Source organism: Octopus sinensis, linkage group LG3 (assembly GCF_006345805.1).
Source record: "Octopus sinensis linkage group LG3, ASM634580v1, whole genome shotgun sequence".
NCBI lineage: Eukaryota > Metazoa > Mollusca > Cephalopoda > Octopoda > Octopodidae > Octopus > Octopus sinensis.
Window position 1 is genome coordinate 14659202 of NC_042999.1, and position 12342 is coordinate 14671543.

A 12342-nucleotide genomic window follows, 5' to 3' on the forward strand; every position below is an offset into this window, starting at 1 on the left:
ATGACCCACGCATGAATGGTGCTTATTGTGTGCCAGCAGCACTGGTATCGGCCACAACTACAATTTCTATTTGATTGTGATTTGATATTATTAACTGTAAAATGAGTACCACACAGTGGATGAAAAACTCATTACTATAAACAGCAGAAGCACTGTATTATTGCCTCATGTTTCCATAGCTTATGGTACAGAATTCATCTCTTTTGAGTATAACTTGGAGTGGAGTGTGTTTTGCTACTCTGTCACCCCAGTACTTCACATTCATTGCCTGTGAGTAGTGTTGCTATAATTCAAGGTTTTACAATAAAGCTGATTGTAAATAAACTGACACACAATGCAAGACAGTGCACACACTCACACACGTGTGTGAAGGGGTATGGTTAGGGTGTTGCGCTTATGATTGTTAGATCAAGGGTTTCAATTACAAATCAGGTGGTTCAGTGTGTTCTTGAACTCCAGTCTACTCAGCTGTAAATGGTTCACCCTCTGACAGAACAGATTTCTGATCAGGGAGGAATGTTAGCCTGCTTGCCAAGCCAGTAAGGTTGTGTCATACAAAACCTAAAACAATGTGAAGTGCATTGTGATCAATGATGTATAACAGCATTCAGTAGAATAATCAATACTGTGATATATACACATATATATACTCATACGCCATATTTACTTGTATATAAGTCACACTATTTTATACCCAATTTTAAGTTAAAAAATTGGGTATGACATCATCATCATCATCGTTTAACGTCCGCTTTCCATGCTAGCATGGGTTGGACGGTTCAACTGGGGTCTGGCAAGCTCGAAGGCTGCACCAAACCAGTCAGATCTGGCAGTGAGTCAGATCTATGTATATATATGTATAATCATTTTACATCCACTTTTCCATGTTCTCATGCAGTGAACAGAGTTCATTAAGGAATGTTCTTATGTAACTTGTCTTGTAAGTAGGTAGAATTTAGTAGCTCTAGCAGTTTTAATGTCTATTAGTAAATAAATCTACTACAATAATTCCACACATAAGCTTGTTGAGACAAAATGAAAACTTGCAAAATAAAACATTTAATGTCATCACATTTCACCTGTTTCTAAGCTAGGTAATAATGTCCCATAGTCTAAAACGATTCCACAGAAAATTGGAAATGAATGACTGCTTGTATGGCAGTAACACAACTATGATGCAACGTCTAGGCAGAAACATTTGCACGAAGGCGGCGAACTGGCAGAAACGTTAGCACGCCGGGCGAAATGCTTAGCAGTATTTCGTCTGCCGCTACGTTCTGAGTTCAAATTCCACCGAGGTCGACTTTGCCTTTCATCCTTTCGGGGTCAATTAAATAAGTACCAGTTACACACTGCGGTCGATATAATCGACTTAATCCATTTATCTGTCCTTGTTTGTCCCCTCTATGTTTAGCCCCTTGTGGGTAGTAAACAAATACGTATTTCGTCTGTCTTTACGTTCTGAGTTCAAATTCCGCCGAGGTCGACTTTGCCTTTCATCCTTTCGGGGTCAATTAAATAAGTACCAGTTACACACTGGGGTCGATGTAATCAACTTAATCCGTATGTCTGTCCTTGTTTGTCCCCTCTGTGTTTAGCCCCTTGTGGGCAGTAAAGAAATAAGAAACATATGCACATGCACAAGCTTCTTTGAAAACTTTGGTCAGCCTGGGGTTATAGTGGAAGACATTTTTACCCAAGATGAATCACAATGGGACTGAACCTGAAGCTATGCAATTAGAAAGTACAAGTGCTTTTACATACCGGTGACACGTAGAAGCACCTGTGCTGGTGACACATAATGGCACCTGTGGAATGTAACAGGTACCCATGCTGGTGACATGTAAGAACACCCATGCTAGTGACACATAAAAACACCAGTGACACATAACAGGCACCTGTGCTGGCAACACATAATGGTACCTATACCTATTTCTTTACTACCCACAAAGAGCTAAACACAGAGAGGGCAAACAAGGACAGACACATGGATTAAGTCGATTACATCAACCCCAGTGCGTAACTGGTGCTTAATTTATCGAAAGGATGAAAGGCAAAGTCGACTTCGGCGGAATTTGAACTCAGAACGTAACGACAGACGAAATACCGCTAAGCATTTCACCCGGTGTGCTAACGTTTCTGCCAGTTTGCCGCCTTGGCCCTCTGTGGGTAGTAAAGAAATAGGTACCTATACCAGTGACATGCAAAAGCGCCTTACTGGTGACACATAAAAAGTGCCCATTACACTCTTGGAGTGGTTGGTGTTTTCATAGGCATCCAGCTGTAGAAATCATGCCAAAATCAGACTGGAAGCTGATGTGGCTCTCTAGTTTACCTGTTCCAATCAAACCGTCAAACCCATGCCAGCATGGAAAGTGGATGTTGAATGACGATGATCACATGATCCACCAGACTATAAGATATTGTTATACATCACTTGTCACATGCACTTTGCATCATTTTAGCTTCTGAAAGATGCCACACCATACTGGCTAGGTGAGCGGACCAACACCCCGCCCTCCACTGGAGGGTTAGTTGTAAATGGCTAACGCTGCAGCAGATTGAGTGGACTGGAGCAATATAGAATGAAATATTTTGCTCAAGAACACACACTGGTCAGTCCAGGAATTGAACTTCCGATCTTGCAATCATGAGTGCAGAGATGTATATTAGTTTTTATTTAGTTAAGCCTGAAAGCTGCAACCACCATCTGCAGAGATTAAATACTTACATTTAAAGCAGAGAGTCAGATAGCACAAACTACTTTATCTGGTTGTTTATAATCTGTGAAAAGTTTTCTCATCATCTTGCATAGATATTAAATATTCTTATCATGTTCTTATGTAACTTGTCTTGTAACTAGGTAGAATTTAGTGGCTCTTGCAATTTTAATGTCTATTAGTAAATAAATCTGCTACAATAATTCCACACATAAGCTTATTGTGACAAAATGAAAATAAACACTTCATCATCATCATTTAGCATCCGCTTTCCATGCTAGCATGGGTTGGACGGTTCAACTGGGGTCTGTGAAGCCAGAAGGCTGCATCAGGCCCAGTCTGATCTGGCAGTATTTCTACGGCTGGATGCCCTTCCTAACGCCAACCACTCCGTGAGTGTAGTGGGTGCTTTTTTATGTGCCACCCGCACAGGTGCCAGACGGAGCTGGCAAACGGCCACGAACAGATGGTGCTTTTACGTGCCACCGGCACGGGGGCCAGGCAAAGCTGGCAATGGACACGAACGGATGGTGCTTTTACATGCCACTGGCACGGGGGCCAGGCGAGGCTTGCAAAATAAAAACGGACTTGCAAAATAAAAATTGTCTCAGTGAAGCAGTATATAATAATAGTGTAAAGACTCAGTGAAAATGTTATTCTAGCAATTTTCACTGGTTTCTATTTGGGAAATACCATTAGCTATTATGCAACTGTGTTGATTTGGGTCTGGCAGACTGGGTGAAAGAGATATGATTAGTCATTTCGACTCACTGCAGGAATTACCACAGTTGAGGAAATTCCAGACACCTGATGCCCTGAAGAGGAAGGCAATTGGTGCAGCGAGGGGCACATTGTAGGTGACAAGAGGAAATTGCTAGGTAGACAAAGGGTATAATTAACTGAATCTCAGGAGCAAGGAAAAGTTGTAGTAGCAGTAATAAGCAGAGGAGAGAGAGAGAGAGAGACAAAGTATCTGGGGGTTACAGAATGAAGTTTATGTGTGAGTGACATTATGTATTTCTTTACTACCTACAAGGGGCTAAATATGGAGGGGACAAACAAGGACAGATACACGGATTAAGTCGATTACACCAACTCCAGTGCATAACTGGTACTTAATTTATCGACTGTGAGAGGATGAAAGGTAAAGTCGACATTATGGTCAACAGTTGGGTTGTTTTCTTTTTGTGTAAGATATATGCAGAACAACAGCATTATTCCAGTTGCAGGAGAAGTATTCTATTGTAGATCTAACTTGTGCTTTAACTCTTTAGCATTTAAACCATATCAGGCCAAAATACTCTCCCTGTTTTATATCCAAACTGGACAGATCCAGCCTCTTATCCCAACCCTACAATCATCATCATCATTTAACGTTCGTTTTCCATGCTAGCATGGGTTGGAAGGTTCGACTGGGGTCTGGGAAGCCAGGAGGCTGCACCATACTCCAGTCTGATCTGGCAGTGTTTCTACAGCTGGATGCCCTTCCTAATGCCAACCACTCCGTGAGAGCTTTTTACATGCCACCGGCACAGGTGCCAGGGGAGGCTGGCAATGGCCACGATCGGTTGGTGCTTTTTACGTGCCACAGGCACGGAAGCCAGTCAAGGTGACGCTGACATCGGCCACATACGGATGGTGCTTTTTTAGGTGCTAGGGTAGGCTGGCAACGGCCACGATTGGTTGGTGCATTTTACGTGCTACCGGCACGGAAGCCAGTCAAGGCGGCGCTGGCATCGGCCACGTACAGATGCTGCTTTTTACATGCCACCAGCACAATGTCACTCTAAAAATATAAAATTGTTTATCAAAATCTCAAAGCAACAAGATAATGCATAATTCGAAACAATGTGAATAAATAAGCATTACATTACACAAAACAATCTGAATGGGGAAAAGGTTAAAGAGAATCAAAACCTGTTAGAAACTAGAGTATCTCCTGGCCCCGAATAAGAAGGTGGGGTTTGGCAATTAGAGCTTTTGATATAGTAATAACAAAAGCTCATAGGCTGAAGGATATAACATGCGATTCCAAATGCTACTGAATTAAATGCAAGGCTACAGAACAATTCTGAACTAAAACAAAATTTACTACAAACACATACAAGATAAACAAACCTGAAATACTAATTGTATTACTACAATATTAACTACTGTTATTATGGCAATGAGCTGGCATAACCTTTTGTACACTGGACAAAATGCTCAATGCATTTCACTCATCTTTAAGTCCTAAGTTCAAAACTGCCAAGATCAATTTTTGTCTTTCTTCCTTTTAAAATAAATGCGCCCTTTTAAAGCCTAGCCAGGCTCATGGGCCCGGTTTCCCGGTTTCAGTAGCATATGTGCTCCCCAGCTGGACGGGACATCAGTCCATCGCAGCGTTACTCATTTTTGCCAGCTGAGTGGACTGGAGCAGCATGAAATGAAGCGTTTTGCTCAAGAACACGTGTCACCCGGTCCAGGAATTGAAACCACAATCTTACAATCATTATGCTGACACCCTAACCATTAAGCCACGTGCCTCCACTCTTTCTTCCTTTTTGGGATCAATAAAATAAGTACCAGTTCAGTACTGAGGTTGATGTAGTTGAATAGCCCCCTCCCGCCAAAAATGCCATGCTTTGTGCCTATAGTAAAAAGTAATATTATTATCCTCAAAGTTAAGCCTTCTTGTTCAGAGCCAGAAAAGAGAAAAAAGAATTGAATTTTGTAGAGGACCAAAACACTAGAAACTAAAATTAGCTACACAACAGAATACTGTTCCTACTCTTGAACAGCGTTGCTGCTGCATATGAACATATTAGACTGTATCCGAAATAAAAACCACCCAATTAATTGCTGTAATTCAAAAAGAAAGCCATCACAAATAACATTACAGCTGTTGTTATTTAACAGCTCTGATCAGTCATACTGAAACAGGCTCCCAGCAGAAAGACAGCTGATTAAATGTCTATCAAGCCAGATCTACAGATGTTCAGTTTGTTGGTTTATGTCAAACAGCATCCAATTATTTGTTGTTCTAATTGTGGCTTTCTTGTAGAGAATATTGTCTTTTGATTTAAAGACTAGAAACAATTTTCAGATTTTAAAAACATAATAGGACAAGCTGTTACTGGCTCAGCTAATTACCCAGTTTAGTGGAGGTTGAATAGGAAGGTTAACACAATAGTTAGAGACTTTGTTATAATAACATACAAAGTAACCAATTGTGGAAAATATTAGAGTCAAATTATATAAGTGGAAATGCTGAATAAATCAATTAAGTTTTGTTCTATTATAAAAACCAGCAAGGAAAATATATTTCCTGGATGTCGATAAGTCAAAATTTGACAATGAAATGTCTGATTGACAAGATAAAATTATTGATAATGTATGAAATGGTTTCAATTTTGGCATCAAGAAAGTTGCCCAAAATAAGGTGAAATGTCACTATGCTCATAAGATGTACGTGACCCTTATAAAATAGAGAATGTTAAGTTTAAGGAAATAAAAAGCAGGGTTACTATTGTGAAATGTTATAGTACTCTAACTATCAAGAGATAGAGGGATAATGAATCTGTTTTTTAGGCACTAATACATTTTGATGCGGAAATGTACCACATGCTAATAATGTGCATAGAAAGAATCTGATTTCATGTGCAGCAATGTATATAGAAAAGTGTGATCAGCCATCGCAATAATTAGACAAATATGTTGGATATAGCTGCTAAAACTGTTGCCATGTATGACTGCAGTTGCTATCAGATGACATGCACGCCAATTAATCTAGCCACATGCTAATTACTGATAGAGAATGATAAAGAATTAAATGTCAAAATTTACTCAGCTGTAAATGACAACCATGGGTGTAAGTTCACTTTGCTAACACATTAGAAATATGGTCTTACTTTTTCCTGGAAAGTTTCATTACACAATTCTTTCTACAAATGTGGAGGTGCATGGCTTAGTGGTTAGGGTGTCAGCATCATGATTGTAAGATTGTGGTTTCGATTCCTGGACTGGGCGACGCATTGTGTTCTTGAGCAAAAGACTTCATTTCACGTTACTCCAGTCCACTCAGCTGGCAAAAATGAGTAACACTGCAGAACAGATTCGCCATAGAAACCAGGCCCATGAGCCTGGCTAGGCTTTAAAAGGGCACATTTATTTTGAAGGCGGTGAGCTGGCAGAAACATTAGCACGCCAGGCAAAATGCTTAGCGGTATTTCATCTGCCGTTATGTTCTGAGTTCAAATTCCGCCAAGGTCGACTTTGCCTTTCATCCTTTCGGGGTCAATGAATTAAGTACCAGTTATGCACTGGGGTCGATGTAGACTTAATCCCTTTGTCTGTCCTTGTTTGTCCCCTCTATGTTTAACCCCTTGTGGGCAATAAAGAAATGATCTCTGCCTTCTTCAGTCTTTTTGCTCTGCACTTCATGCCAATAAAACACCTACAGCAGTAAGCTGCACCTCTACATAGCATTTTAGTTTAAGGAAAGGTATTAAGTTATGATCCTCTTTCTACTATTTCCTGTATCCTCCAACACTACAAAAAAGCAACTCAAATGGGTCAGATTATTGTTACAGTTTTATTTCTTTTATAAATAAAGTTACAAACTTCTATTTAAATTGAAGAGCAAAAATTTGAATAACTTTAAGAAAAAAATATATCTTAATTTCACTCTTCTCTACCAAAAACAACATCTAAAGCACAAAAGTTGCATTGCTGAAATAGTCTTCCTGTTATTAATCCTATTTTATCTACAAATTTTTTACTCCTAATCACACTGATGTGAGATTATGCTTTTAAAAGAGGTATATTTTTCTACTTAACCCCAGTATTAGGAAATAATAACAGACCCCCTTCATCTTGGTGTTTATGTGTGAAGAAGCACATTCGTTCATGCACTGACTATTTTGTGCTCATATTTTTAATGGAATAAAGTGTGTGCTTTGATTAATTTTCAAAAATAAAAGAAAATTTAATGATAAGGGTTTTATGAAACAACAGCTCAGAATCAAGATTATTGATCATTCATCCATTATTGATTTTGAATTGTTCTTTTTATTATGCATATGGCCACTAATCATTTCTGTTTTCTTCTCTATCTTCAGTACCTGGTAAACAAATAACAATTGGTGAATGGATTTTTAACAGAGATCTTGGATTTATCCAAAGAGCCAAATATCGTCATGGTAGAATCGTTATTCCATCTACAGGAGTATATTTCATCTATAGCCAAGTATCTTTCTTGGAGGTGGTTGATATCAAACAAGGCAACTCAAAACCACCATCAACAACTTCACCAAGTTTATCACATTACCTCTATAGGTATAATTTGATCTATCCTCATGGAGGAGAAGAAACATTGATCCAAAACTCTATAACTAAGTGTTGGGGTCATAATAAATCCTTCGGGGAATACACTAGCTACCTTGGAGCAGTTTTTCAGCTGAGACAAGGGGATGAAATCTTTGTTAAGGTTTCAAATCTAACATTACTAACAAATGACCCTAAATCAAATTATTTTGGATTGTTCAAAATTAATTGAATTTGGCAAAGAAAATAAAGGATGTTAGAGAGAAAGAAAAAAAGGAAATTTCAAAAAAATATTCACACTTGCTCCAACTGATATGGTTTTTTTTTTTTTTTTTTTTTACATAAAACCTGCAAACAAGTTAATGATAATCTCTCAATAAAATCCAATTTTTTATACAATTACACACATCTTTAATAAGGTTCAGTTGGAAAAAAATATAAATTTAACAAATAAAATGAAAGAACTAAACCAAAAAAGCGAGAAAGTTAAAAACAGAAAAAAATTCTTTAAGTGGTTTTGAAAACTGAAAGCAAAAAAAAAAAAAAAAAAAAAAAAAAATTGAATAAAAAAATATCCAAATGGTGGTGCTTTGAATGCATGAAATGTCAGAAATATGAGCTGGGTAAATCCTAAAGCATTTTAAAAGCTAAACATCTAAGAATATAAAGTGCAAAAGAGAGAAGAGCAAAGTCAGCCTTCACTCACCACTTCTATCTATTTCTATCACCTTAATGTCTGGTGAACCATAATGCTGTGATTATATAAAACAGCTCCTGTTTTGGTTTCTTTTAAAAGAATCACAGAATCAGTAGCCATAATTACACTGAAGATGAAATTGAGATGGGGGGGGCATAAATTAAATTTCTGTTTCATTAACAAATTATAAGAATAATGAAAATAAGAATAATTATCATTTCAACCCTAGATTATGAAAATTATACATAGCCTTTCAATGTCAAGATCAAGGATTATATCCTTTGAAAGAAAGAATAAGGTTTATACATCTATATCCTGTGAATAAAAGAATTGAGATATATCTTTTGAATAAGCAATTTTAGGAGATATCTTTTGAATAAAAACAAAAACAAACTAGGATATATATAAATGATAATTATATATATTGAATAAAAGAATTAGGATATAGATTTTATATATTATATATATATATATCTATTGAAAAAGATCTGGATATATATATATACACACACACACACTCACCCCTATGAATTAGCAAAGTAAGGACATATGTGTTCATACACACATTATATATTTCTTTTTCCAATGGTCTTAACATTTTGACTTATACCAGCTGACTCTTCACTTTTAAGAATTGTTTTATAAAATATGTAAAAAAAAAAAAAAATTAAATAAAAAAAATTTAAAAAGAGAATAAAATTTGTTGTTCTTTGGACATGAAAAATAATCAAAGACAACTCTATTCTTCAGAACTGACATCTTGAAGCTTCCAAAATTCCCTATCTTTTTTTTTTTATTATTCCTGTCCTATTAATAATATTAAAATATAAAAAAAAAAAATTAACAACAAAGGAAAATAAATTTGTCTAAGATTTCTGTTTTCTTTTCCAACATTCTACAATATATTAATGTCTGCTTTAACCAAATCCTGATCCGCCCTTATAAATGGAGACTTAAGTAAAAAGCAAAACAAATTATTGAAAACGAAAATTAAATAAAAAAAATCATCTCCAATCGGTTTGTATTCTTGGGTGTTTTGTGCAAATTTTGGTTGGAATAATGACATTAAAAAAAAAGAATAAAAAAGAGATACACATTTGAATAAAAAAAAAGACGTTTGTATTCTTTAATGTTTGTACCCTAAACATTATTATTTTTTTTTATATATATTATTCTGTATGATTTACCAAAATTCCATTCCTTAATCCATTGTTTCTTCCTTGTATAATTTGAAATTAAGGAACAGAAATAATTTCATCTAAAAATTTTATGTTTTATTCAACTTGGTGATTGGGGAGGGAAAGAAAATTACGTTTTTTTTTTTTAATTTCAATTTTTTTTTTTCCCATGAAATTTTTGTTTCACTTATCACAATTTTATTAAATATTTCAAAATACTAAAAGATTGTTCATTTGCCTTATTTATTTATCGTTATCTTCTTTTTATAATGAAAATCATTTGCTGCTGTTTAGTCTCCACCTTCAGCAAGTATCTCTGATCAAATAAACCAATAGATCAAAAGTTTTCTAGTCACAACTGTCCTATCTTTCTATCCAATGTATCTTAGTTCAGTCATTGGACTGTGACCATGCTGGGGCACCATCTCAATTTTTTTTTTTTTTTAAACAAATAGACTCCAGTACTTATTTTTATTTTTAAAGTTTCATACTTATTCTATCAGTCTTATGCTGAACTAATTTATAGGGATGTAAACAAACCAACACCAGTTGTCAAGTGGTTGCTAGTGGGATGACACATGCATGTATATGACTGGCTTCCACACAATTTCTTATTTCTTTATTGCCCACAAGGGGCTAAACATAGAGGGGACAAAATAGGACAGACAAATGGATCAAGTCAATTATATTGACCCCATTGCATAGCTGGTGCTTAATTTATCAACCTCGAAAGGATGAAAGGCAAAGTTGACCTCGGTGGAATTTTAATTCAGAACATAGTGGCAGACGAAATACCGCTAAGCATTTCACCTGGCATGCTAACGTTTCTGCCAGGTCGCCGCCCTTGTTTTGTTCTGGCCCCTTCAACTTTAACCTCTTATTCCCCAGCATAAGCCACCTCTTACAACTGGATCCCTGCTCATTTTAGTCTCGCAAGCTGCATGACAACCTCACTAGTGTTGATGTCATGAAGCACCCAGTACATTCAGTAAAGTGGTTTGCATTAGGAAGAGCACCCAGCAGGAGAAACCAGGCCAAAGTAGACAGAGTACAAGGCCAGTCTTCAAAACCATCAGATCCTGTCAAAGCATCCAACGCCTTCCATACCAGCATGGAACAGAGACGTTAAATGATGCTGACACCGATTAAGTATAATCTTGCTAAAATATTTAAATCAATTCAGGTGTGTTATAAGAATTTATTTTATGAAACAGTTACACACATATACCCAGGCTTATTCCCTATTTTTTTAGGAGGGGGTAGCCACAACAAGACATACACCAGGCATTCCATTCATTTCCCAGCTCAAAGAAGTGAGCCCCATCCTATGCTTGGGTCAAGGCATAGAACACAAGCCCAAATATCAGCAGCAGGGCCCAAAAGCATATGCTGGTTTACCCCCGCCACATCATGCTGGTTTCATACCCCTTTGAGTAACATCAAATTCACTCATCCATCTACAAACACTAAGCTTTCCTATCATTTATAAACTTTCTTGCCTCTCTCACTCCAACACCTCTAACCATCAAAGCTTTCCTCTCACTATCCATTCATACAAACCGGGGTCTGCCTCTGGTTCTGCTGCCTACCACTTCTACCTTCATCATCCTCCTTACCATCCACTCCTCATCCATCCTCTCCATGTGGCCAAACCACCTCAACATTTGTCTATCCATTTTGGTTGTTAGTTTTTCTTTCATTCCTGCTTGCCTTCACACCTCCTCATCCCTCACCCTGTCCATCCATATCGCATCAACCATAGCCCTCAAACATCTCCTCTCAAACACATCTAGTTGCCTCCTTTCCGCTGGTTCATAGGCTTTATCTGAGAGACACATTCCTGGGAAAATAACATAATTGTCCTACAAGAACTTAGAAAATATAAAACAAACTATCATTAGGCTTCATCATCATCATTTAACGTCTGCTTTCCATGCTGGCATGGGTTGGGCAGTTTGACAGGGACTGGCAAGCTGGAAAGCTGCATCAGGCCCCAATTGTTTTGGTACGGTTTTTGCAGCTGGATCCCTGTCCTAATGCCAACCACTTTACAGAGTGTACTGGGTGCCTTTTACATGTCACCAACATGAGACTGAAAATGAAAAGCATGTCAGATTTTTTTTTTTCTGCCACCAAAATATGGAGGAAGACACTGTGAAAGAGAAGTATCACTGTCCTCAACGTATAAGTAACCTCAAAGAACTTGGAAATTTAGTTAGCAATTTAATTATCCTATTAGGTGAAACCAACAAAAAAAATTCTTGAGAATATTTTTGTTTTTTCCGCCAGAATAAGAAAAGGACACTACTGAAAAGATATATATATATATATATATATATATATCTATAGGGAGAGTTTACAAAAAAAACAAACAAAAGACGAAGATGGGTGGTGTACAAAACAAACAGATGTATTAGTATAATGCTCAGGAATAGAAAAAGTC

At 37.0% G+C, this 12342-nt stretch overlaps 1 protein-coding gene across 1 annotated transcript in view; it reads left to right on the forward strand.

Moving 5' to 3' along the window:
* Window positions 1-9844, forward strand: part of LOC115209299 (tumor necrosis factor ligand superfamily member 10) — a 321447-nt gene extending 311603 nt beyond the window's left edge. The window contains exon 4 of the mRNA XM_029777636.2: window positions 7820-9844. Within this exon, the coding sequence (XP_029633496.1) occupies window positions 7820-8256 (437 nt within the window). The 3' untranslated portion in view covers window positions 8257-9844. The remainder of the gene's footprint in view (window positions 1-7819) is intronic.
* The last annotated feature ends 2498 nt before the right edge of the window (window positions 9845-12342 follow it).